The sequence below is a fragment of the Scyliorhinus torazame genome, chromosome 8, assembly GCF_047496885.1.
Source record: "Scyliorhinus torazame isolate Kashiwa2021f chromosome 8, sScyTor2.1, whole genome shotgun sequence".
Lineage (NCBI taxonomy): Eukaryota > Metazoa > Chordata > Chondrichthyes > Carcharhiniformes > Scyliorhinidae > Scyliorhinus > Scyliorhinus torazame.
In genome coordinates, this window is record NC_092714.1 from 172891697 (window position 1) to 172918192 (window position 26496).

At 48.5% G+C, this 26496-nt stretch overlaps 1 protein-coding gene across 3 annotated transcripts in view; it reads left to right on the plus strand.

Moving 5' to 3' along the window:
• The window catches only part of spo11 (SPO11 initiator of meiotic double stranded breaks), a 171377-nt gene that overhangs the window by 56795 nt on the left and 88086 nt on the right, over positions 1-26496 (plus strand). For 2 of the 3 annotated variants that reach the window (XM_072514521.1, XM_072514523.1), the window contains 3 exons: positions 3230-3338; positions 16769-16855; positions 20157-20193. In XM_072514521.1, coding sequence (XP_072370622.1) covers positions 3230-3338; positions 16769-16855; positions 20157-20193 — 233 coding nt within the window. The remainder of the gene's footprint in view (positions 1-3229; positions 3339-16768; positions 16856-20156; positions 20194-26496) is intronic. The other variant, XM_072514524.1, reaches the window with a different exon arrangement.

The window sequence follows — 26496 nt, forward strand, 5'->3', positions numbered from 1 at the left end:
CCAGTCCTGGACTTCGACCTATCCAGCCCTGGTTCCAACACCGTATTAAAATCTCCCCCCATTATCAGCTTTCCCATCTCTAGGTCCGGAATGCGTCCTAGCATCCGCCTCATAAAATTGGCATCATCCCAGTTCAGGGCATATACGTTTACCAAAACCACCGTCTCCCCCTGTAGTTTGCCACTCACCATCACGTATCTGCCCCCGTTATCCGCCACTGTAGTCTTTGCCTCGAACGTTACCCGCTTCCCCACTAATATAGCCACCCCCCTGTTTTTCGCATCTAGCCCCGAATGGAACACCTGCCCCACCTATCCTTTGCGTAGCCTAACCTGGTCTATCAGTTTCAGGTGCGTTTCCTGTAACATAGCCACATCTGCCTTAAGTTTCTTAAGGTGTGCGAGTACCTGTGCCCTCTTTATCGGCCCGTTCAGCCCTCTCACGTTCCACGTGATCAGCCGGGTTGGGGGGCTTCCTACCCCCCCCCCCCCTTGTCGATTAGCCATCCCCTTTTTCCAGCTCCTCACCCGGTTCCCACGCAGCTGTATCTCCCTCAGGCGGTGCCCCCCCGCCCTTCCCCTCCCATACCAACTCCCCCCTCTCCCCAGCAGCAGCAACCCAGTAATTCCCCCCTCCCACCCCCCCCCGCTAGATCCCCCGCTAGCGTAATTACTCCCACCATGTTGCTCCCAGAAGTCAGCAAACTCTGGCCGACCTCGGCTTCCCCCCGTGACCTCGGCTCGCACCGTGCGACGCCCCCTCCTTCCTGCTTCTCTATTCCCGCCATGATTATCATAGCGCGGGAACCAAGCCCGCGCTTCTCCCTTGGCCCCGCCCCCAATGGCCAACACCCCATCTCCTCCACCTCCCCTCCTCCCCCCATCACCACCTGTGGAAGAGAGAAAAGTTACCACATCGCAGGAGTAGTACATAAAACTCCTCTTTCCCCCCTTTTTAACCCCCCTCTTTGCCCCCCACATTCGCCCCACCGCTTTGTTCAAACGTTCTTTTTAATAACCCGCTCATTCCAGTTTTTCTTCCACAATAAAAGTCCACGCTTCATCCGCCGTCTCAAAGTAGTGGTGCCTCCCTCGATATGTGACCCACAGTCTTGCCGGTTGCAGCATTCCAAATTTTATCTTCTTTTTATGAAGCACCGCCTTGGCCCGATTAAAGCTCGCCCTCCTTCTCGCCACCTCCGCACTCCAGTCTTGATAAACGCGGATCACCGCGTTCTCCCATTTACTGCTCCGAGTTTTCTTTGCCCATCTAAGGACCATTTCTCTATCCTTAAAACGGAGGAATCTCACCACTATGGCTCTGGGAATTTCTCCTGCTCTCGGTCCTCGCGCCATCACTCGGTATGCTCCCTCCACCTCCAACGGACCCGCCGGGGCCTCCGCTCCAATTAACGAGTGCAGCATCGTGCTCACATATGCCCCGACGTCCGCTCCCTCCGCACCTTCAGGAAGACCAAGAATCCTCAGGTTGTTCCTCCTTGCGTTGTTCTCCAGTGCCTCCAACCTTTCCACACATCGTTTCTGATGTGCCTCATGCATCTCCGTCTTCACCACCAGGCCCTGTATGTCGTCCTCATTCTCGGCTGCCTTTGCCTTCACGACCCGAAGCTCCCGCTCCTGGGTCTTTTGTTCCTCCTTTAGCCCTTCGATCGCCCGTAGTATCGGGGCCAACAGCTCTTTCTTCATTTCCTTTTTGAGCTCTTCCACACAGCATTTCAAGAACTCTTGTTGTTCAGGGCCCCATGTTAAACTGCCACCTTCCGACGCCATCTTGGTTTTTGCTTGCCTTCCTTGCTGCTGTTCTAAAGGATCCACTGCAATCCGGCCACTTTCTCCTCCTTTTTCCATCCGTATCCAGGGGGGATTCCCTTCTGGTTTACCGCACAGTGTTTTTAGCCGTCAAAATTACCGTTGGGGCTCCTATCAAGAGCCCAAAAGTCCGTTTCACCGGGAGCTGCCGAAACGTGCGACTCAGCTGGTCATCGCCGCACCCGGAAGTCTGTCACAAAAATATTATTTTGACAACGCCAGAGAAGGCGATGAAATTTACGAGGGACAATGAACTGGGAGTGTAAGGACATTGAACCTTGGGGCGTTTTGGGTGTTCTTCAAATAATAATAATCTTTATTATTTTCATAAGTAGGCTACATTAACACTGCAATGAAGTTACTGTGAAAATCCCCTAGTTGCCACATCCTGGCGCCTGTTTGGGCACACAGGATGAGAATTCAGAATGTCCAATTCACCTAACAAGCAAATCTTTCAGACTTGTGAGAGGAAACCGGAGCACCCGGAGGAAACCCACGCAGACATGGGGAGAACGTGCAGACTCTGCACAGACAGTGATCCAAGCCGGCAATTGAACCTGGGATCCTGGCGTTGTGAAGCAACAGTGCTAACCACTGTGCTACCATGCCGCCCTTTCACGTGGCGCTCCTCAGCTGCTGATCCATGCACCAGCCATACCAGAGGATGGTATTACATTCCCCATGCATTCCTGTATCTTTTGCCCTCAAATACTTTGCCCTTTGGGAAGGCCAAAAAACAAAAGTGTTTGGTAGTGAGTTCTCGGGCAGGTTTTGACGGGGGAGCAACGATGGTGAATGTGCCTTTTGTTACTCTTGAGGGATGGATGGTTGGGTTGGTTGGGGGGGGGGGTTGGGGAGGAGAATTGGAGGGAGGAAAGACAGTTGAAGACCTTGGTTGGGGACCACCATGCTAGCTGGGTGGGCTAGTTAACGGGAGTGAAGTGAGAGGTTGCTTTGAAGAAGGTGTGAGGGAGGGGGTTGGTACAAAATCTTCCCAGTCTTTGCAAGTAGGAGCTCGTGTGAACCCTTAGGTTGTATTAAACCTAGTATATTGGTTTATACCTAAGGACTACTGTCATTTATGGAGCCATGTCTTGGTGCAGCAAATAAGGTTGCTCCGCTTAAAATGTTCTTCAAATTTAATTCTTGCTGCAACTTCACCCAATTTGTTATTTGGAATCACAGAATCCCTACAGTGCAGAAGGAGGTCATTTAGCCCATTGAGTCTGCGCCGACCTTCTGAAAGACCATCTTACCCAGGCCCAATCTATATTCCTGTAACCCCACCCAAAGGGGCACTTTAGCATGGCCAATCCAGCTAACCATATCTTTGGACTGCACATTTGACAATAATCACTAAGAGCAGGTGGGTCATTTTATTATGGTCATTTTTATTTCAGAGACTTGTATTACAACGAAACACAGTTGTTTGGCTCACAGATAATACTCGATGGCATTATCAATGATATATGCTGCATGTTAAAAGTCCCACGCAGATGTCTTCACATCGTAAGTACTTACGGCGCATAAAATCCCCCTGGAAACATAATGTAAAATTGTTTGGTGTCTCTCGAAACTTTTATGGTTGAATATCAACCATTGTTTAAAATCTATTTTTTTATATAAGAGTTTTATATTTTTACAGTTAACGCAACTCTAAGGATCCCCCTGTTTAACCCCAGTTTGTTCTCTGCTTTCACTATTACAATTTTTATCCATGGACAATAAATGGCCTGTCTTTAAGGCAGGAGGGATCAGTATGGGCAGCTTGGTAGCACAGATGGGTAGCACAGTGGCTAATACTGTGGCTTCACAGCGCCAGGGTCCCAGGTTCAATTCCCGGCTTGGGTCACCGTCTATGTGGAGTCTGCACGTTCCCACCGTGTCTGCATGTGTTTCCTCCGGGTGCTCCGGTTTCGTCCCACAGTCCAAAGACATGCAGGTTAGGTGAATTGGCCATGGTAAATTGCTCTTAGTGTCATAAAAGGTCAGGAGGGGTTATTGGGTTATGGGGATAGGGTGGAAATGAGGGCTTAAGTGGGTCGGTGCAGACTCGATGGGCCGAATGGCCTCCTTCTGCACTGTATGTTCTATGTTGACTCAGTTTGACTGACCGGGCTGGTGGTCAATGAACTGGCCCAAATGCTGAGCTTTGCCGATAGCCCATGGTGATTGGTTCTGATTTCCCTGGAATGTCTCTCCCCAATAAGGCTGGGTTGTTTTTGTTTTGCTTTGAGTTCAGAAGCTGGAAGGAGCATCTCTGATTTTCTCTCTCAAAGGTCTGATGAATTCTCTGTAAAAAATCCAGTGTAAGAACTTTCTTTTCTCAATGAGGCTGGATGTTATTTCAGCGAAACTGGATTGAGATTAAAACTTGGGCTGGTAGTTGGGTTTAATGCGAGACAAAGAGTCTTATGAGAGCGGTTGTCTCAAAAGTGGACCTTTGAGTTGAAGGCCCAGTTTAATAAAGGCTAAAGTGTGTCCGCAGAAGAAATCCTACTGCCTGTGAGTACTGAATGAATGTTACTGCCGGAAGACCATCGGCAACTGTTCACTGGTGGCTTTGATAAATCCGCGTGCTGCGAGGACAGTCTACTGAAATGAATTCAACATCAAAAACAAGGACTCGTCCATGTGTACCTAAATCCCTAATATTTTCACCGCTCAGTGTTTGTGTGACTTGTGTGTGTTGATAGAGGGTGGGACAGTAAAGGGGGTGGTACTAGGTTAGCTTGCTGTTATTCCATTGTAATTATTGAATATTTCATCTTTATTTGTGTTATAAACAGTAATTGTGTTTCAGCTTACAAACCTGGTGACTGTAAATTATTGGGCAGCCAATGGGCAAAGATTTCTGGAATTTTATACAAATTATTGATTAATTCACTTGTATTGGGAGTCCAGGGCCTATGGGGCTGGAATGGACCGTACACTAGCCCAGGGTGTCGTAACATAAACTTTCAAAACACAACTGGTAAAGTACAGAACTATTATTTATGCAAATAGAAGAACGGAGAAAAGCAGGATAATTTCAGAACAATGACGACATTGTTTTTTCAGATACGAAAACCTGTCTGTGCCATTGCAGGATTCAGTCAACATCTTATAAATCCCCATACAACAAAAACATTTTTAAAACAAATAAAATTTGCGATGTGCAGGTTAGGTGGATTGGCCATGCTAAATTGCCCTTCAGTTAGTTGGGTTACGGGGATGGGGCAGGGGTGTGGGCTTGGGTGGGGTGCTCTTTCCATGAGCCGGTGCAGACTCGATTGGCTGAATGGCCTCCTTCTGCACTGTAAATTCTATGACATCTATGAGAACCCCAGTTCTAAAAGGATGTTACCTATACACCACCACACAATGCAATATGATCCCAGCCTCAGGCCCAGTTGTTATGACACCCTAGGCTAGAACTTCTGCCTCACAGCACCAGGGACCCAGGTTCAGTTCCAGCCTTGAGTGACTGTGTGGAGTTTGCATGTTCTCTCCGTGCTTGCGTGGGTTTCCTCCGGGTGCTCTGGTTTCCACCCACAGTCCAAAGATATGCAGGATAGGTTGATTGACCATACTAAATTGCCCCTTAATGTCCAACGGTTTGGTGGGGATACGGGTATAGGGCGTGGGAATTGGCCTTGGTAGGGCGCTCTTTCAGGGGGTCAGTGCCGAATGACCTCCTGCACTGTAGGAATTCTGTGAATGAGTGCCTTTGAAATGGGACATCCCAAGCTCCAGGGGACAACAGGATACCAACCACAGCACCAGATCTGGCCTAGCCCAGCACACTCCCACACACAAATGTCAGCTCCCCTAGGACCTCCAGCACACCCCAAAACTTATACCCAGCCGTTCCTGCACCTGCTCAACCATACCCAGGGCAGTGCACCTCCCCCACTGCTACCAGAAAGAAAGATTACACCAACCTAAACCGGGGAAACCCCATCACCAAAGAGAAGTATTGTCAAGTCACCCAACAATTAGGTACCCGGGGGGGTGGGGGGGGTGCAGCTGACTCCCTCCTGGGCATAGTGAAGGGAACCCCCCCCACTATGGACGGCCATACCAACCAGGATTTATAAAAGCACACTGCTCACTCAGATGACGAGAAGGAGAAAAAAGTCCTGAAAGGAAAAACACCCAAATAAGAAATCAAAAAAACTGCTCGGGCAAATAAAGAAGCATCCCGAACACAAGGAGGAGCAGCAGGATATTCCATAAATACACCGCACTCCAGGAAAAATCAGAAGGAACACAGTCCTCCCCAGGATACATAATGTGCCTAGGCCATCAGTGGAGACAGGCACGGTTTTTAAAATTCAAATTAACAAAAAGCTAAATAGAAACCTGATCCGGTTAGCTCTAACTGGAAGACTATCTTCAATCTCCGTGAGAAATTAACTAACCCGACCACCCAACTTCCCACCAACCACTCGCCCATCACCCTGCTGTGGCTCCACTCATCTTGACTATCAACAAGATAAAGGATGTTCAAAATACACTCCGTTCCCGTAACTGCAAGGATAATTGCACGTAAAAAGGAGTAAAACTGTGCACATATCACAGAATCGACTTAATATGTTTTTTGCTGGAACAGGGTAACGGGATTTTTGCACTCGTGCTCACGCCTCGCACACCCTTACAGGAGAAAAGACAACAAATAATCAACAGCATAATCATAAGGCAGTAAAGTTCCGGATTATTGAAGAACTACAAGCTAATAATACCACCTTTATTGCTTGAAAAGGCCAAAGCCGTGTGGGCGGGGGCAAGCAAATCTCGCACACATGTTTTGGGGTTGCGAAAAATTGGGACGATAATGGATGGGAGTGTTCGCGGGCTTAGCCAGGATAGTGGAAGAGGAGGTGGCCCCGGACCCTTTGGTGGCGATATCTGGGGTTTCAGGGACGTCAGAGCTCATGGAGAGGAGGAAGGCCAATGTTATGGCCTTTGCCTCTCTGACTGCACGGCGGCGAATTTTGCTGGAGTGGCGGTCGGCATTGCCACCGGGGGTAGCGGCATGGTTGGGTGACCTGTACGACTTACTGCAGTTAGAGGGGATAAAGTATGAGTTAAGGGGCTCAGCAGGGGAGTTTGAGAAAAGGTGGGGGATGTTTGTGAGTTGTTTGAGGAGCTATTAGCCACTAGGGGGGTGGGGTGAAAAAGAGGAGAAATCTGTACAGACTGTACGGTTGATTGTTAGGAAGTATGTTTCCCAGGCTGTTTATTTGCTGTAACCTGCTTTGATATATGTTTGTAATAAAATGCGTTTCAAAAAAAAGAAAAGACCAAAGCCGTAAAAGGATCATTGAACATTTCTCAGGATTCCTTGAGGATTCCGATGACCAAAACACCTTCACTTAATACAATATATGTCGTGCTCCGTTGAACTGGATACACCCAGCCCTCAAATCAGGATGACTAAAACATGACAGCCAATCTTCAAACTCAGTTGGGAACTCGCCTCTCACTTTCCACCAGAAACTGGAAGCACAGATACTACTATCCCGGCCATTCCCTCCAGATTCATCAGGATATGCGACGCACCATGCAGCACGATCTCCACGAACCCAAGGCAGGCCCTTACCAGGGAAAGTGCTCTATCAAATGCACAGACTCTCTCCTGTGCCTCCACCATTCTCTCAAGGATACCTTGCAGTTCCTGAAGGTGAGCATCAAAGACCAGCAACACGGAGCCGAGATCAGCATCCAGAACTACACTCTCAGAGGGAGTCGTCACCCCGATTGCACTGCACCCACTGAGGTGCAGGCCCGCTCATCAGTAACAATGCCACTGCAGGCTGTGTCCCACCACAGCCAACTTCGACCGCCTCAATCACACGAGGATTCTTTACGATTTAACTCGGATCATCTTCTCAAAACTCCAATTAGGATCATCCAGGGACATATTACCAAGCATGGGAGGCAGTGGCATAATGGTATTATCACTGGACTAGTAATCCAGAGACCCAGGTAATGATCTGGGGACTGCGTTCAAATTCCACCTTGTCAGATGGTGAAATTTGAATTCAATAAAAAAATCTGGAATTAAAATTCGAACGATGACCATGAAACCGATGTCGGTTGTCGTAAAAATCTATCTGGTTCACTAATGTCCTTCAGGGAAGGAAATCTGTCATTCTTACTAGGTCTGTCCTACATGTGACCTCAGATCCACAGCAATGTGGTTGACTCTTAACCATGGGCAATTAATGCTGGCCCAGCCAGTGACGCCCACATCCCATGGACAAATAAGGGAAAAAGAGCACATGTCCAGAAAAAAGACAATTATGAAATGTGGACAAGAATAAAGTATAGGATTAAAAGACGAGCAGAGCCAAAATTCACTCACTCCCGCATTCGCATCACATGACCCCCCCCCCCCCCCAAACATAAACCATGTATTAACAAGTAATAATTATATATATCTCCAAGCTCCTGTCCTGCATTTCGCTGTCCACATACTGGTTCCTTCAGACTCTACAAGCACAGTCTATCACTGTGTGTGCAATACTGTTTCCCCGGTCCCACATTAACCCTTACTCTATCCAAACACCCTTGTACAACATGTAAAGATGTATATTTGAAGCAAAGAAAACCTGCATGCATCACCAAATTAATTAATGAAACCTGAAGATTTGCGCCGTGGTACTTAACTTCGTGTAAAGCAGTTCCAGTGACGGGGAAGTGTTGAGCGCACACGTGAAAAGTGGCTCTCCTGGAAACTTGAAATTAGCTACTTTTAAGGCAAACATAGGCCGCTAAACCTGGGGAAAAAACATCCTCCTCCAACACCACCACAACGAATGAGACATGCCAGGCAACAATTTGAGGAACTGAAAGGACGGCAGAATCTGCAAAAGCCTAAAGAGGAAGATTGAAGCGGTACAAACATGAGGGGCGACGAGGAATCGGCCACACATGAGCATGTGGGCCACCATGGTATATGCCAGGCAACCCCTAATAAATGATTGGAAGGACCTCTTAACACAGGAGCTCCAATTGCACAGAGACACCATCAAATTAGAAGTGATGGCAACAGTGAAGGTGGCGGTAGCGGAGGCACTAGTCCCATTTCAACTGGCGCTGGAAAAGGCAGAGCGGCAACTGCAGATACAGGAGGCGACGATCCGGGAGCTGGAGAGCAGAGAGACGATATCACCTCATTTGAGTCAGAGATGGCAAGGTTTGAGGCTACACAAGGAATGCTGAAGGGGAAAGTTGAAGACCAAGAGAACCAGTCACTCCGCATTGTGGGCCTACCGGAGGGTATCAAGGGCAGGAACCCTATGAAGTACGTGGCCCAGATGTTCGGCTAGCTGGTTGGAGGGGAAAGCCGTCCACAAACCCCCAGAAGTGGACAGAGGCCACAAGTCACTCCAGCCAAAGCTCAAAGCCGGGATGCAGCTGCAGGCCACCATCATGAAACTGCACCAGTACCGAGACGGGAACAGACCCTGAATTGGGCAATGCACAAACTGTCCTGTAAGAGGAAGGGACACTTGATCTGTGTGTACCAGGAAATTGAGACAGACCTGGCCAAGCACTGGGCAGAATTCATTGCAGCCAAGGCGTCCCCATACAAGAGCAACGTGCAGTTTGGAATGCTATACTCCGCCAAACTCTGGGTGACTTTCCAGGGTAAGGGGTATTACTTCACCGCACCACAGAAGTAGACAAATTTGTGCGCAAATGCGGGCTGGGAAGGCAGCGACACCAGCAGTGAATTCGAACTCTGGTTTCCTTTGTTGAAAACGAATAGACTAACTGCGCAGGATAGATGTTCCTTGTCTTCAGTCTGGTTATGAGTCTCAAGAAGGAGGGAGCGAGAGTGGTAAGGTAGAGAAAGTGGTAAGGAGGAATAAAGGGGGGGAGAAACGTAATGGGTAGGGGACGGTAAAGATCATTGCCGGAGGGGACACCAGCACACTAGCGGCTGAGCTAGCACAGAGAAGCACGGGCGAAGGGGGGGCCGAAGCACAACTCCCGATGGGAAGAGAGTGCGTGGCAGCAGGGGGGAACGTTGCGGAGGGGGGGGAAGACAGGGGAGAGCCTGAAGGGGTACGGTCCGCTGGAACAGGGGTGGCAGGCCCAGGGGGATATGTTGAGGCAGCAGGGGGGGGGTGGAAAGCTGGCTATAACAGATTGCACATGGCAACAACGGAAACAAGGGCACCATAAACAGCCATCTTGGAGGGCCCCCAAACCAAGAGGAACCCAGGAGAGCAGGGGCACATGCACATGATGAAAACAATGATGGTGGTCATCTTGATTGTTGTGGTAGACACCACTAGTGGTATATTGTATATTACGGCACTGTCCGTATATTACAGGTACGACGGTAAATCCCTGCCTGCTGGCTCCGCCCAGCAGGCGGCGTATAAAAGTGTATCCTCCTGCACTGATTCAATTCTGGTTCCAGCTGCGGGAGCACAACATCTTGTGCAATAAAGCCTCAATTGTTTCACCGTTCTCGTCTCGTGGTAATTGACGGTACATCAATTTATTGCTCAAGATTTTAAAAGGTGGATCTCCTAATCAAGCCTGATCGCCTGCAGCTGAGCCCTCACGCAGTCAACGCCACGTCTACCTTCGACCACTGGCTAGCCTGCTTCGAAGGCTACCTCAGAGCAGCCACTGAAGAACCCTCGGACTAACAGAAGCTCCAAGTCCTCTACTCGCGGGTGAGCCCTGAAATTTTCCCCCTCATCCAGGATGCGCCCACCTACTCACAAGCGATGACGCTCCTAAAGGGACATTACGTTAAACCGGCAAACCAAGTGTACGCCAGGCATCTCCTGGTCATGAGACGGCAACTCCCAGGGGAGATGCTGGATGATTTCTTGCGAGCCCTACAGATCCTCGGTAGGAACTGTGACTGCTAGGCAGTTTCGGCAGTCCAAAACACCGAACTTTTAATCAGAGACGCTTATGTCATGGGCATGCAGTCTACGTACATTCGCCAGCGACTACTGGAAGGGGGTAAGCTCGATCTTGCGGAGACTAGGCAGCTTGCAAATACACTAGAAGGGGCCTCCCGTAACCTGGAGCCCTACACCCCCGACCGCACGGCACCCTCGTGGGCATCGTAGGCCCCACCAGCTGCCGACTCCAGCTCACCGCAAGCCTGTGCCGCGCGGCAGCCAGCCAACTCTGGGGGGGGGCCCCAAGTGTTATTTTTGTGGACAAAGCAAACACCCAAGGCAGCGCTGCCCGGCGCGGAGCACGACCTGCAACGGGTGTGGGAAGAAAGAACTCTTCGTTTCTGTTTGCCAGGCCCGGTCGGTCGCCGCTGTTTCCAGGCCTGGCATTTCTACACCACCCACCTGCGACCCAGGGGCGCCGCCATCTTCTCCTCCGCAAGCCACATGCGGCCCGTGGGCGCCGCCATCTCCCCACCACCCGCCATGTGCACCCCGTGGGCGCCGCCATCTTCAGCGCCATTTTGGAACGCGCCTCAGGACCCCGGCTCGTCTGGCCGTTCGCCGCCTACTACTACCTCCGCCCACCGCTGATCAGCCCGGGACCTCCCAACATCTTCCGCAGCTCGCCTCCATCACCCTGGATCAGTCTCGGCCCCGCAACCTCGCAACCGCTACGACAATGTTGAAGATCAACGGGCACGCGACGACCTGCCACTTTGACTCCGGAGGCACAGAGAGTTTCATCCACCCCACTACGGTAAGGCGCTGCTCCCATCACCCAGAAAATCTCCCTGGCCTCCAGATCCCATTCCGTTGAAATCCGGGGTTACTGTATCGTGACCCTCACCGTCCAGGGCGTAGAGTTCTGCAACTTCAGGCTCTACATCCTCCCCCACTCTGCCCTGTTGCATGGCCTGGATTTTCAATGCCATCTCCAAAGCTTTACTTTGAAATTCGGTGGGCACATGCCCTCCCCTCACCGTCTGCGGTCACACGACCCTTAAGGTCGAACCACCTTCACTGTTTGCGAACCTCACCCCGGACTGCAAACCCGTCGCCACTAGGAGCAGACGGTACAGTGCCCAGGACAGGACCTTCATCAGGTCGGAGGTCCAACGGCTTCTGCGGGAGGGGATCATTGAGGCCAGCAATAGCCCCTGCAGAGCTCACGTAGTGGTGGTGAAGACTGAGGAGAAGCACAGAATGGTCATTGACTACAGTCAGACCATCAACCGGTACACGCAGCTCGAAGCGTACCCCCTCCCACGCATATCTGACATGGTCAATCAGATTGCGCAGTATCGCGTCTTCTCTACAGTTGACTTGAAGTCCACCTACCACCAGCTCCCCATCTACCCGGAGGACCGCCAATACACTGCGTTCAAAGCAGATGGCCGCCTCTATCACTTCCTCTGAGTTCCCGTCGGCATCACTAATGGGGTCTCGGTCTTCCAGCGCGAGATGGACCGAATGGTTGACCAGTATGGGCTGCGGGCCACCTTCCCGTACCTAGATAAAGTCGCCACCTGCGGCCACGATCAGCAGGACCACGTCGCAAACCTCCAAAAATTCCTCCATACCGCCAAACTCCTTAACCTCATATACAATAAGGAGAAATGCGTGTTCCGCACCAACCGCTTAGCCATCCTTGGCTACGTAGTGGAAAATGGAGTCCTCGAGCCCGACCCTGACCGCATGCGTCCCCTCCTGGAACTCCCTCTCCTCCACTGCCCCAAGGCCCTGAAACGATGCCTGGGGTTTTTCTCGTATTACGCCCAGTGGGTCCCTAATTATGCGGACAAGGCCCGCCCACTCATCAAGTCCACAGTTTTTCCCCTGACGGCTGAGGCCCGCCAAGCCTTCAACCACATCAAGGCGGACATCGCCGCGGCCACGATGCACGCGGTCGATGAGTCCCTCCCCTTTCAGGTGGAGAGCGATGCATCAGACGTGGCTCTGGCCGCCACCCTCAACCAGGCAGGCAGACCCTTAGCCGCCTTTTCCTGCACCCTCCATGCCTCCGAAATACGGCACTCCTGTCAAAAAGGAGGCCCAAGCCATTGTGGAAGCTGTGCGACATTGACGGCATTACCTGGCCGGCAGGAGATTCACTCTCCTCACTGACCAACGGTCGGTTGCCTTCATGTTTAACAGCGGGGCAAGATCAAAAATGACAAAATCTTGAGGTGGAGGATCGAGCTCTTCACCTTGTGGTAATCACCACTGTTGTACATATTAGAAGATGTGTGGTAAGACCCTGTACTACAGGTAAGGTGGTAGTCCCTGCCTGCTGGCTCCGTCCAGTAGGCGGAGTATAAATGTGTGTGCAGCCATTTCGCCAGCACCATTAGAACTCCATGCAGCCGGGAAAGGCGCCAGGGCCAGATGGATTCCCGGCAAACTTCTACAAAAGATTTGAACCAGCATTGACCCTACACTTGCGGGAGATGTTTGCAGGCTCGTTAGTAAGGGGTACCCTATCACCAACACTGGCACAAGCCTCAATATCACTAATACCCAAAAAGGATAAAAACCCAGCTAAGTGCAGGTCCTACAGGCCCATCTTACTACTCAATGCAGACACAATTAGCCTGGCAAAAGCTTTGGTGAGGCAACTGGAGAACTGCATGCCAGAGGTAATCACGGAGGACCAGATGGGCTTTGTCAAGAGCAGGCGCCTGCTGAATGTGATAATGACCCCATCCGGGGAGAGAACACCAGAGGTGATCATCTCTCTGGATGCAGAAAATTCCTTTGTTAGAGTCAATTGGAAGTACATCATAGAGGTACTGGAACGGTTTGGTTTGGGCCAGGGTTCACCTCCTGGATGGAGCTATTGTACAGCAATCCCATGGCCAGCATACGGACAAACACCACCAGCTCTGGATACCTCTGACTGCACGGAGGCATGAGGCAGGGATGCCCATTACCAAGCCACTGGCGATCACCCTCAGAACGGCGAAGGGGTGGAGATGTATCCAAAGGGGGGAAAGAGAGCACAGAGTTTAATTCTACGCAGATAACCTGCTCCTCTACATCTCAAATTCCCAGGCCACCATGGAAGGGATAATGAAACTCCTGAAGGAGTTCAGTGCCTTCTCAAGTTACAAACCTATCCTGGGCAAGAACAAGATCTTCCCTGCAAACCCATAGTGGGGAGGGACAGAGCTACGGGGACTGCTTTTTAAGCAAGCATTGACCAAATTCCGTTACCTGTGGATCCAAATAGCCCACGACCAGACACGGATCCACAAATGGAGCCTGACGTGTCTGGTGGAGGAAGTCAAAAAGGAACTGCAGAGGTGAGGCTCATTTCAAGTCTCCCTCGCAGGGAAAATACAGACAATCAAAATGAATGTGCTGCCCAAGTTCTTCTTCCTGTTCAGATCTATATCCCCAAGGACTTTTTCAACACAGACGACAAACTAATCACAGTGTTTATGTGGGGAAGGTGAGGGAGGAGGGGGTGGGGGGGGAAGAGCCCGAAGATCCAAAAGAACATCCTACAAAGGAGAAGAAACATGAGAGGCCTGGCCCTCCTGAACTTACAGTTCTACCATTGGGCGGCCACCGCAGAAAGAGTACGGGGATGTTTAAGGAACCGGGAGCAGAGTGAGTGAAGTTGGAAGAGAATTCCTGCATAGGGACATCCCTCCGAGCCCTAGCCACGGTTGCTCTCCCATCCCCCCACCGGCCAAATATTCAAGGAGCCCAGTGGTAGTAGCCACGCTACCGATGTGGTACAAAATGAGGCAATAGTTTGGCCTAACCGAAATATCCACCATGGCCCCCATTTGCAACAACCACAGGTTCATCCCACAATAATGGACGCCACCTTCAAAAGATGGAAACAGGATGAGGGGACGCTGACCGGTAGCGACATGTACACGGACGATAGAGTAATGACCCTGGGGGAGCTCAAGGTGCGGTTCCCGTTACCAGGACAAAATAACCTGTGATACCTTTTGGTCAAAAATGTCCTCCGGAAGGAAATAACGACGTACCCGCAAATACCAGGATAACAATACTCATTAGAAAAAGAATTGCTGGACACAGGCGACCTAGGGAAGGGAAGCTATGTGGACTAGTACGGGCTACTGTTGGAGGAGGTGCACTTTCCCCTGGACGAAACAAGGGAAAAATGGGACGAGTAACTAGGCATAGAGATAAGGGGAGGTCTCTGAATCGAAGCACTGCACAAGGCAAAAAACACCTCCCTGCCCACAGGGCTAAGCCTAACGCAGCTAAAGGTAGTGCACAGAGTGCACCTAACCAGAAGTCAAATGAGTTGGTTCTTTCCGGAGGTGGAGGACAAATGCGAATGGTGCCAGGGAGGTCCGGCCAACCACACCCACATGCTCTGGGCCTGCTCCAGACTTGTCGGGTACTGAACGACCTTATTTGAGGCCATATCCAGAATTGTGGGATTGAGGTGGGAGCCATGCCCAAAGGTGGTGGTCTTTGGGGTATTAGATCAGCCAGACCTCTTCATGGGGAGGTGTGCCGATGCCCTAGCCTTTGCCTCCCAGATCACCCGCCGTACTCGGCTGACGAACAGCAGCACCACCCAAGGTTGCAGACTGGCTGTCTGACCAGGCGGAATTTCTCAGGCTGGAGAAAACAAAATTTCCCATCCGTGGGTCAGAAGAGGACTTCCACAGGAAGTGGAAGCCATTCACCAACTTGCTTCAAGACCTGTTCATGGCCAGCAACCAGTAGAGCAAGAGGGAGGGTAGGGGGAGCCACGGGACAGAGAAGAAAAGGAAAGTTGGGGGTGGGAAGGGGACGGTGGGGGACGGGAGAGGGTGGGGCGAAGGCACGCAAAGAGAACAAAAGGGACAAGGGACAAAGCCGCAGGGGGCTGGTCAGAGGGCAAGCTAAGGCCCAAACTACACTGTACATAGACACTTGAAAATACGTGCTCTGGCCATATTGGCGTTCGATGCCGTCAAAAGGGGAGTCATAGTCACAGTTGTAGGGAAGAGAATTGCTTGTGAATATCTGTGTTGGTTCTTTTTTTTCTCTTTTTTTGTTTGGCGCGGTTTTGTAATTTGTAATTCATGAATTGTTGAATATAAAATGGGAAAATCCAATGAAAACATTTTTAAAAAAACTTTGCGTATCTTTTTGCCTGGTGTGCCTCAGGAGCCCTGCCTGCTTTGATTAGTCTCTGCTGCAGAGGAAGACAGTGGGCTTAGAAGGTGGCAATTTGTTGACTCTATTTTCTCCATGCCCTCTTCTCAGCCAGCATGTTTCTCATTCTTGCTCACCTCTCCCAATGTCCCCCCAAACAAAGGTCAAGGCTTTTAGTGACTATCTACCAATTGTCAGTGTCAGTAGCTGCTATCTTCACATCTCATTTGCAGAAGTCCTGTAACAGAGATACGGACACTCAGGAGGCCGTTATCCAGTGGCCAGAAGTTCTTTGGGTATTCAGCCATTCGAGGGATATTCAAGCTTAAGAGTACACTAATATACAAGTACACCTCAGAGGAAGGGGCGGCACGGTGGCGCATTGGTTAGCACTGTTGTCTCACGCGCTAAGGACCCGGGTTGGATCCCGGCCCAGGGTCACTGTCCGTGTGGAATTTGCACATTGTCCCCGTGTCTGCGTGGGTCTCACCCTTACAACCCAAAGATCCACCTGCGGCGCACGGATTGGCCACACTAAATTGTCCCTTAATTGGTGAAAAAAGAATTGGGGACTCTAAATTTCAAAAAATACACCTCCGAGAAGTACTGTTTCCCACAGCTTTTGACTCAGAAGTAAAAAAAATATAGGAATACAGCTTGTATAAATGGCATTTGATAATAAATTGTTTGATGATTATCACATTGCTATTTGTGGGACCTTGCTATGTGTGTATTAACTGTCATGTTTCCTGAATCACATGAGTGATTATGTTTCAAACATACTTGTTGATTCTGAAGTGTTTTGGGACATTTTGAGATCATGGTGGATGCTATTGAAATGTAAATGTTTCTTTCAGAAAATGTTAAAAGTTCTCTCTTTTTTAGCTCTCCACCTCCAAAGGCTGCATTGCGGGTGATCTGTGCTACACTGAGGAAGATGGCAATCGAGTGAACTGTGCTTGCAATTCTACTGTATGTATCAGGTTTAAGTATCTACCAAATTAGTCTTCAAGCATTTATCAACAGAAAAAAACAAGGGACAGAGAAACAGGAAATAAGCATATGAAAATACGGAAACGATGGACAGGAAAAGATCTACTGCCTATTCCAGCCTGTCACGTTCAATTTTCATATCCAAGTCCACAAATATCACCTATAAAAAGATTAAGGGTTATAGAACATACAGTGCAGAAGGAGGCCATTCGGCCCATCGAGTCTGCACCTTCCACTTAAGCCCTCACTTCCACCCTATCCCCTTAACCCAATAGCCCCTCCTAACCTTTTTGGTCACTAAGGGCAATTTATCATGGCCAATCCACCTAACCTGCACGTCTTCGGACTGTGGGAGGAAACCGGAGCACCCGGAGGAAACCCACGCAGACACGGGGAGAATGTGCAGACTCCACACAGACAGTGACCCAGCGGGGAATCGAACCTGGGAGCCTGGTGCTGTGAAGCCACAGTGCTATCCACTTGTGCTACCGTGCTGGGTTACACAGGTCAATTAAACAGTAGTTATTATTCTGCAGTTTTGTTGTAGGAATTGTTATGCTACAAAAGTATGATGTGCAGGAAAATTATTTTAATGACGAGGGACACAAGGCTAGGATCTAGGGCAACTATTGTGTAGGACCCATGCTAAATAGAAAACAAAGAATTTTCAAATTGCTCTCTTACCATGTAATTAGCTGTGATGACTTTGTAATTTCTTTAATAACTATCAAACATAATTGTAAAATAGGATTGTTAATAGTTGTACGTTCATTATCTCCCGCCAAGGTAAGCCTACCCAGTCAAACTCATTGTTCGCTTAAAACTAAGAGTATTTTCAGATCACTAAAGGTGATAGCAGCTGTAAACTGGGATCTGAAATTATCTGTTCTCATTGAAACTTACAGAATACTTACAGAATAGGCCTAGAAAGAGTAGACGTGGAAAAGATGTTTCCACTGCGAGGAGAGAATAGGGGTAGAATTCAGCACAAACATTTCTAAGTTTGTTTGTGGTGGGTTTTTCAGGGAGCTTTCCGCTGGCTCTGCCAGTGAGTTTCCCACTGCTATCAAGCGGCGCCGAGTTTCTCACCGGTTTAGCCCACACTCAGAATTTCTTTCAGCACTAGGAAGCTGAACTCAGAATCGGGATGACATTTGAAAGGGTGCCCGATCTCGAAGTGAGCTTGTGGGTCCCCACATCCTCTACCTATGGACAATGCCCCCCCCCCCCCAGACAAATGGGCATTATTCAACCCCCCCCCCCTCCAAGTGAGAACACCCCGCTCTGGGGGGCCTCCCTCTTCAGGAACCACTCCCACCTCCCAGAGGCTTCTACTTGCCTGCCCCCCCCCCCCCCCCCAACCTTCATACCACCCCCACCCTCCTTTCATGGCCATGGCTCCCCTCGGGCTCTCACCCTTGGCAATGGCACCAAGGCACCCTTGGATTGCGCATTGCCATTCTGGCAGTGCTCCTGCTGGCTTGGCAGTGCCACCCGGGCACCTTGGCAGTGCCAGGGTGGCAGTGCAAGGTGCAACTGGGCAATGCCAAGGTGTCCCCATTCTGCGGAGGGCCAGGGAGCCACCCTGCACTATCCCGTGCCACCTTGGGGCCTCCAATAGCCTGGGAGACCTCCGGTGCGGTTCCGCCTGGTCCACATTTATGTGGACCAGTTCTGAATGGCGCCTGGCTGCAGCCTCGCTGGGGAGGTTAGTAGACTATAGGAGTCCGGTAGATCCCAGGTAACCCTGCCTATGTAGGATTAAAACCTACGTAGGCATACGCCATTTGGGAATGCCCCTTTTGGGTGGGATTCTGATTTCGACACCCCCGCGCAAGGCTGCCGGGAAGCCGCGAGGCCTCGCCCGGCATCTACCGCTCTCTTTCTCGATAGGCTGAATGGCCTAATTATACTCATATCTTATGGTCCTCCCTCCTAGAAAAAAATCTCAGGATAGAATATATCTACAGGTAAATTATAAGAGAGAAAACATGTCAAGTTTATCAATATCAGCATTTAGAATCCTTACTTAAGTATTCTGTGATATTGTCATCTATTTGTGGGCGCGTGAGAGTACAAGTATGAAACTACAATTCTTATTTTTGCTGATGAATATTTATTATAAGAATCATTTATAAATTACATTATAGTAATGAATACTGTATCATAGAATACATTGTCATTAAAGATAATTATAACATGGCAATTTTACTTTCAAACAACATACCATTTTAAATCCACCTTAAGAAACAATTTGGATATTCAATCAAATATTGATTTGAAGAAGCTTATACTTACAATCCCATATAATTTATTAGTAGTAAGGAGTGTCTTTTTCTCAACATTTAAGGGGAATTCTCTCTGAATCCAACCCTTTGTGTTCTAAAGATGGCTGGCCTATGTCTGTGTGTCTATGTGTTTGCTGTTTAAAAGACATGTACCATGTGTCTGTTACTCACTGTTCATTGTTTTCTACAAAAGCATTTTTTAATGTGTGTCTTATTAATATTTTTAATTGTATGTGAATCCTTGAGGATCATGTTGTTTAATGCCTGGCTTCTTATAGGTGTTTGGCTTTCTTCCACCAGTAAAGCATTCAAGTTTTTTTGAGTTCATGTGCTTCTGTGCCATGTTGTTAACTAGCTTCTTGGCACTATTTCAAATACTGCAGAACGTGGTTTAATTTTTACTTTATTAGTTTAATTAACACCTCGATTTCTTCATTAAACGGGTCACTTCTTTTACCGAATAATCAAAATGCTGTGATTGTAAGATGTTTTGCCCTCTATATCCTTGTGTACTCAGCGGGGTTTGGGATTTTATGATTTGCTTCAGTCCCAATACTATCATAGCCATTCGATATAATTTCATGTTTGAGGGGGGCCGGACACTCAAATCTTACAATTCCAATGTGATGAACTTTGTCAGTGACATTGCAGCAGCATAGGACAGCAAATCCAGTGTGGATTATGTCTCATTTCTTATGAAGTGTGTGACGAAAACAGATGATGACTGAGTAAAGTCCACAATCTCACTATCGAAGTACTGTGCAAAGACACACAAGAATGTGTGCAGCACTGGGTGATAATTTTACATTTCCCGGGTGGAATTAGGGATAAGAACTCATGGCAGCAGACCTCAGAAAACTACTTGACTAAGAAGCACAATCTCAAAACATAGTAATGTTGGCCTTCGTATAGGGTATGATGTAGGAACTTAGGAAGATGCAGAAACATATGAAGATGCATGAATAACTGTTCCTTTTCACTTAATTCCACAGGCAGTTCTTGTGCCTTCCAATGTGGATGGGATAAAAAGTATCCTTTCAAAAGTTCAAGAAAAATATATTTTTTCTTAAATAATGAAAATAACCCACTAATGTTAAATTTGTTACGATGTGCAGGATTGTCTGTATTATCAATTTCAGAAAAAACATTTGAAAGATTACATTTTTAAACAAGAACAGAGGATGCTGGAAAAACTCAGCAGGTCGGCGGCATCTGGAGGGAGAGAAAATAGAGTTAACGCTTTGAGTCCGTGTTATTCTTGTCTCAGATTCCAGCATCAGCAGTGTTTTCCTTATTACGTTTTTTAAAAATGGATTGTAAGTTAAAGAGTTCTGAGGCAGTCACATGACTTATGGATTTTTACCATTTTTGTCTTACCTCACAAGGAGAACGGGATACATTCCCAGATATAAAAAGACTTTTGAAATTCAATGATTCTTGCCAAGGACGGCATGGTGGGACAGTGGTTAGCGCGGCTCCCAGGGACTCAGGTTTGATTCCTACCTTGAGTGACTGTGTGGAATTTTCACATTCTCCCTGTGTCTACAAAGGGTTTCTGCCAGGTACTCCAGTTTTCTCTCATAGTCCAACTGTGTAGAGGTCAGGTGGATTGGCCATGTTAAATTGTCCCTTAGTGTCCAAAGGTTAGGTGGGGTTACAGGGCTGGGGTGTGGGACTGGGTAGATTGCTCTTTTGGAGGGTTGGTGTATCTCAGTGGGCCAAGTAGCCTCCTGCACTGCAGGGATTCTATGATAATTGTAAATGTTACCTTGATGGATTTCCTCCAAGAACATAGACAGATAAGGTGGACAGCCGCCTTTCGTTGAAGCCGGCGTAAACACTGGAGTGGTGTACGCCGGTGTCAACGGGCCTCCTGACCTAGCAATTCCCCAGTTTTTAGGGGGCTAGTATGGTGCCGGAGTGCTGCGCGCTTCTCCGGCGCCGGAAGGCAGGCGTCGCAGGTCCACGCATGCGCACCATGACCGGCGGGGGTCCGCGCATGCGCGCCACGGCTGTCTCCGCACCGGCGAATGCGCGTGGTTGCCGTCTCCACGCCGGCGTGGAGCAACATGTCGGGGACCGAACAGTGGGCCTGCGCGGAAGGAGGTAGCCCCCCTCCAGATTGCGGCTGCCGGCTGATCGGAAGCTCCCGATCGCGGATCTGGACCCCATGGAGCCCCCCGCCCCCTGGAGTCATTCCCCCGCCCCCTCACCAGGACGTCCACAGCGGCTGTGTTCCCGCCGGGTGTTACCTGGTTGGAACTACGCCGGCGGGAGTTCAGCCCGTCGCCCGCAGAGAATCGCCGCGGGGGCCTATTTCAGTGGCCCCCAACCGGTGCCGCGGTGACCACGCAGGCGCCAATTCTCCGGTAGCCGGAGAATCGGCGGCTCGGCTTTGCGGAATATCGCACGCCCCCGGCAATTCTCCGACCCGGCGCGGGCTCGGAGAATCCCAGCCAAGGGCTTTAAAGCCTTGGACCTTTTGAACACAGCAAGTGCTAAAAATAATTCAAAACTGTCATGGAATTAGCATTTGCTTTGTAAGGAACAGCGACTCGGCATGGCATAGAACTCCTCTTAACCTTCTTCTCTCCAACGAAAACAACCTCAAGTCCATCAGCCTTTACTCATAAGATTTTCCCTCTCCAAAGCCTCCACATCCTTCCTATAATGCGGTGACCAGAACTGTACGCAATACTCCAAATGTGGCCGTACCAGAGTTTTGTACAGCTGCAACATGACCTCATGACTCTGGAACTCAATCAAAGAACAAAGAACAAAGAAATGTACAGCACAGGAACAGGCCCTTCGGCCCTCCAAGCCCGTGCCGACCATACTGCCCGACTAAACTACAATCTTCTACACTTCCTGGGTCCGTATCCTTCTATTCCCATCCTATTCATATATTTGTCAAGATGCCCCTTAAATGTCCCTATCGTCCCTGCCTCCACTACCTCCTCCGGTAGTGAGTTCCAGGCACCCACTACCCTCTGCGTAAAAAACTTGCCTCGTACATCTACTCTAAACTTTGCCCCTCTCACCTTAAACCTATGCCCCCTAGTAATTGACCCCTCTACCCTGGGGAAAAGCCTCTGACTATCCCTCTACCAATAAAGGCCAACACTCCATAGGCCTTCTTCACAACCCTATCAACCTGGGTGGCAACTTTCAGGGATCTATGTACATGGACACCTAGATCCCTCTGCTCATCCACACTTTCAAGAACTTTTCCATTAGCCAAATATTCCACATTCCTGTTATTCCTTCCAAAGTGAATCACCTCACACTTCTCTACATTAAACTCCATTTGCCACCTCTCAGCCCAGCTCTGCAGCTTATCTATATCCCTCTGTAACCTGCTACATCCTTCCACACTATCGACAACACCACCGACTTTAGTATCGTCTGCAAATTTACTCACCCACCCTTCTGCGCATCTTTGCTTCATGCTGCAGTGCAAGAAACTGTCTGCAACATAGAGACATCCAGAAACAACATGAGAAGACACTTTGACCAGAAACTGTTCCTCAACAGAGAGCAGAGAAAGGCATCAAGAAACAGCCTATAGGTCTGCTCTAAGTAACATGGCAGTTTTGAAAGGGCTGCGCCTGCAGAACTAGTGAAGCAAGGAACCTTCCCTCTATCTCTGTAAACCTGATTCCATGCTGAACTGACCTGTGAAAGCACCTTCTGGCCATTCAACAGTAGAAGGCTTCACAGCTGCGGAGACAATCCTGCATCCTCAAAACCTTCACTTCAGCCTTTCCACTTAAAAATACCAGGACTTAACAATGGAAACTGAACTGATTCAATTTTTATAAGTATTGTTTTTATCTTCCTCTGCAACTCATCTTTATGTGACTATCTTATGAGGTAACTTCCAGGGAAATGGTATGAAAATAACAGTTTTTTAAAAAAGTAAAATGGCTTTGCTGCTGGGTTATTTTAGATTGAATTATTCCAAGGGTAAAATATACATGCTCATCTGGGTGCTCCGGTTTCCTCCCACAGTCCAAAGATGTGCAGGTTAGGTGAATTGGCCATGCTAAATTGCCTTTAGTGTCTAAAAAGGTTGGGTGGGGTTACAGGGTTACCGGGATAGGTTGGAAGTATGGACTTAAGTGGGGTGCTCTTTCCAAGAGCCAGTGAAGACCCGATGGGCCCAATGGCCTCCTGCACTGTAAATTCTATGAAATGCTTTCTTATTACGAAGGTGTGGGCATTGCTGGCTAGCCCAGCATTTATTGCCAATCCCTAATTGCCTTTGAGAAGGTGGTGGAGAGCTTCCTTTTTGAACTGCTGCAGTCTGTGGTGTAGGTACACCGAAAGTGCTGTTTGGGAGGGAGTTCCAGCTTTTTGACCCAGCGACTGAAAGAACTGCCAATATATTTCCGAGTCAGGATGGTGAGTGGCTGAGAGGAGAACTTCCAGGTGGTGATATTTGTGTCTGCTGCCCTTGTCCTTCTGGTGTTTGTGAGTTTGGAAGGTGCTGCCGTAGAAGTCTTGGTGAGTTCCTGCAATGTACCTTTTAGATTGTGCACATGCGTCGGTGGTGGAGGAAGTGGATGTTTGTGGATTGGATGCTAATCAAGCGGGCTGCTTTGTCCTGCATGTTAAGCTTCTATAGTGTTGTTGGAGCTGCATTCCAGGCAATTGGAGAGTATTCCATCACACACCTGACCTGAGCCTTGAAGATTGTGGCCAGGCTTTGGGGAGTCATGAAGTGTGTTACTCACTGCAGGATTCCTATCCTCTGACGTTCCCTTGTAGCCACAGTACTTATATGGCTAGTTCAGTTCCATTTCTGGTCAAGGGTAAGCGCCCAGGATGTTGATAAAACCTGCCTGGCAGTTGTGTGGGGTGAATGATACTTGACACTTTAAGCCCAAACCTGGATAATGACCAGATCTTGCTACATTTGAACGTGGACTGCTTCAGTGTCTGAGGAATCGCGAATGGTGCTGAGCATTGTGCAATCATCAGCAAACATCCCCCTTCTGACCTTATGATGGAAGGAAGGTCACTGATGAAGCAACTGAAGGTGACTGGGTTTAGGACACTACTCTGAGGGACTCCTGAAATGATGTCTTGGAGCTGAAGAGATGACTGACCTCCAATAATCACAACCATCTTCCCTTTGTGCCAGGTATGACTGCAAACAATGGTGCGTCTTCCACCTAATTCCCATTGACTCCAGTTTTACTAGGGGTTCCTTGATGCCGTACTCGATCAAATGCTGCCTTGGTGTCAAGGGCAGTCACTCTCACCTCTGGAATTCAACTCTTGTCCATGTTTGGACCAAAGTTGTAATGTGGTCTGGAGCTGAGTGACCCTGGCAGAATCCAAACAGCATCAGTAAGCAGGTTATTGCTAAGCAAGTGCTGCTTGATAACACAGTTGATAATCCCTTCCATTGCTTTACTGATGGTCGAGAGTAAACTAATGGGGTGGTAATTAGCCAGGTTGTATTTGTCCTGTTTTTTGTGGATAGGACATATCTGGGCATTTTCCCACATTGTTGCAGCTGTACTGGAACAGTTTGGCTAGAAAAACAAGCTTTGGAACACAAGTCTTCAGTACAATTGCTGGAATACTGTCAGGGTCATAGTTTTTGCTGTATCCAGTGCATTCAGGTGGTTCTTGATATGCGAATTGAAATTGGCTGAAGATCTATGATGTTGGAAACCTGAAGAGGAGACCAAGATGGATCATTCACTCGGCACTTCTGGCTAAAGATTGTTGCAAATTTGTCCGCTTTAACTTCTGCACTGATGTGGTGGGCTCCACCATCATTGAGGATGGGGATATTTGTGGAGCATCCTCCTCCAGTGAGTTGTTTAAGTGCCCTCCGCCATTCATGGCTGGATGTGGCAGGACTGCAGAGTTTAGATCTGATCCAGTGAATCATTTAGCTCTGTCTATCACATGTGTTATGGGTCAAGTGTATCACCTGACCCACAACTTTTAATAGATTGTGGTATGGGGAGCACATGGCTCACTCTACAGGTATGGGACAGCAGAAATGGAACAGTATTTTGAAAAACAAAACAATGTTTATTCTATGAACTCAAGTTAACCTTTTTAAAACAAACAGTGAATATCTTAGGAACCATTAATTCAAAGATAACCCCCAAAGAATACAACACTAAGTAACCTGTATGCTGTCCTTTTACACCCAAACGCCTTAACAAACCTTTAAACATCAGCACATCAGCGTTTACAGTCACTACTGAAAACATTTATAATTCTTCTGAATTCACCAAATGATTGATAGTCCTTCATGGGCAGAGAGAGATCAACAGTACAGCTGCTTTTTCTGACTTCAGCTGCAACACCATGCTAAACCAAAAAAACAGACACACCCAAGCTTTTCTCAAAGTGAAACTAAAAGGCAGAACCAGAGCTCAGCTCCACCCACACTCTGACATCACTGCAGTAACATGAGCAGCTAACCATTTCTTAAAGCGTCTCTCTCATGACACCTCCCCCCCCCCCCCCAAGAAAAAAAAATAAACCATCAACTTCAAAATGGTTTCATTTTTCACCTTTTCACCATCCTTTAAGAAATGCACACAGTAAATATACTTTATCGTTTCAAAAAACAACACACGCAACAGGTATAATAATATAGTCCATTTCTTTTTTTTTCTTCTTCCTCCAAATGAAATCCTTTTAGAATTTTGTCTTTCATTGCTAGAGGGATGGAGTTGAAGACTAGGGAGGTTATGCTGCAATTGTATAAGGTGTTGGTGAGGCCACATCTGGAGTATTGTGTTCAGTTTTGGTCTCCTTACCTGAGAAAGGACATATTGGCACTGGAGGGAGTGCAGAGGAGATTCACTAGGTTGATCCCAGAGTTGAGGGGATTAGATTATGACGAGAGGTTGAGTAGACTGGGACTGTACTTATTGGAGTTTAGAAGGATGCGGGGGGATCTTATTGAAACATATAAAATTATGAAGGGAATAGATAGGATAGATGCGGGCAGGTTGTTTCCACTGGTCGGGGAAAGCAGAACTAGGCGGCATAGCCTCAAAATAAGGGGAAGTAGATTTAGGACCGAGTTTAGGAGGAACTTCTTCACCCAAAGGGTTGTGAATCACTGGAATTCCTTGCCCAGTGAAGCAGTTGAGGCTCCTTCTTTAAACGTTTTTAAGAAAAAGATAGATACCTTTCTAAAGAATAAAGGGATTCGGGGATATGGTGTACGGGCCGGAGAGTGGAGCTGAGTCCACAAGGATCAGCCGTGATCTCATTGAATGGCGGAGCAGGCTCGAGGGGCCAGATGGCCTACTCCTGTTCCTAGTTCTTATGTTCTTATATTAACAGTCT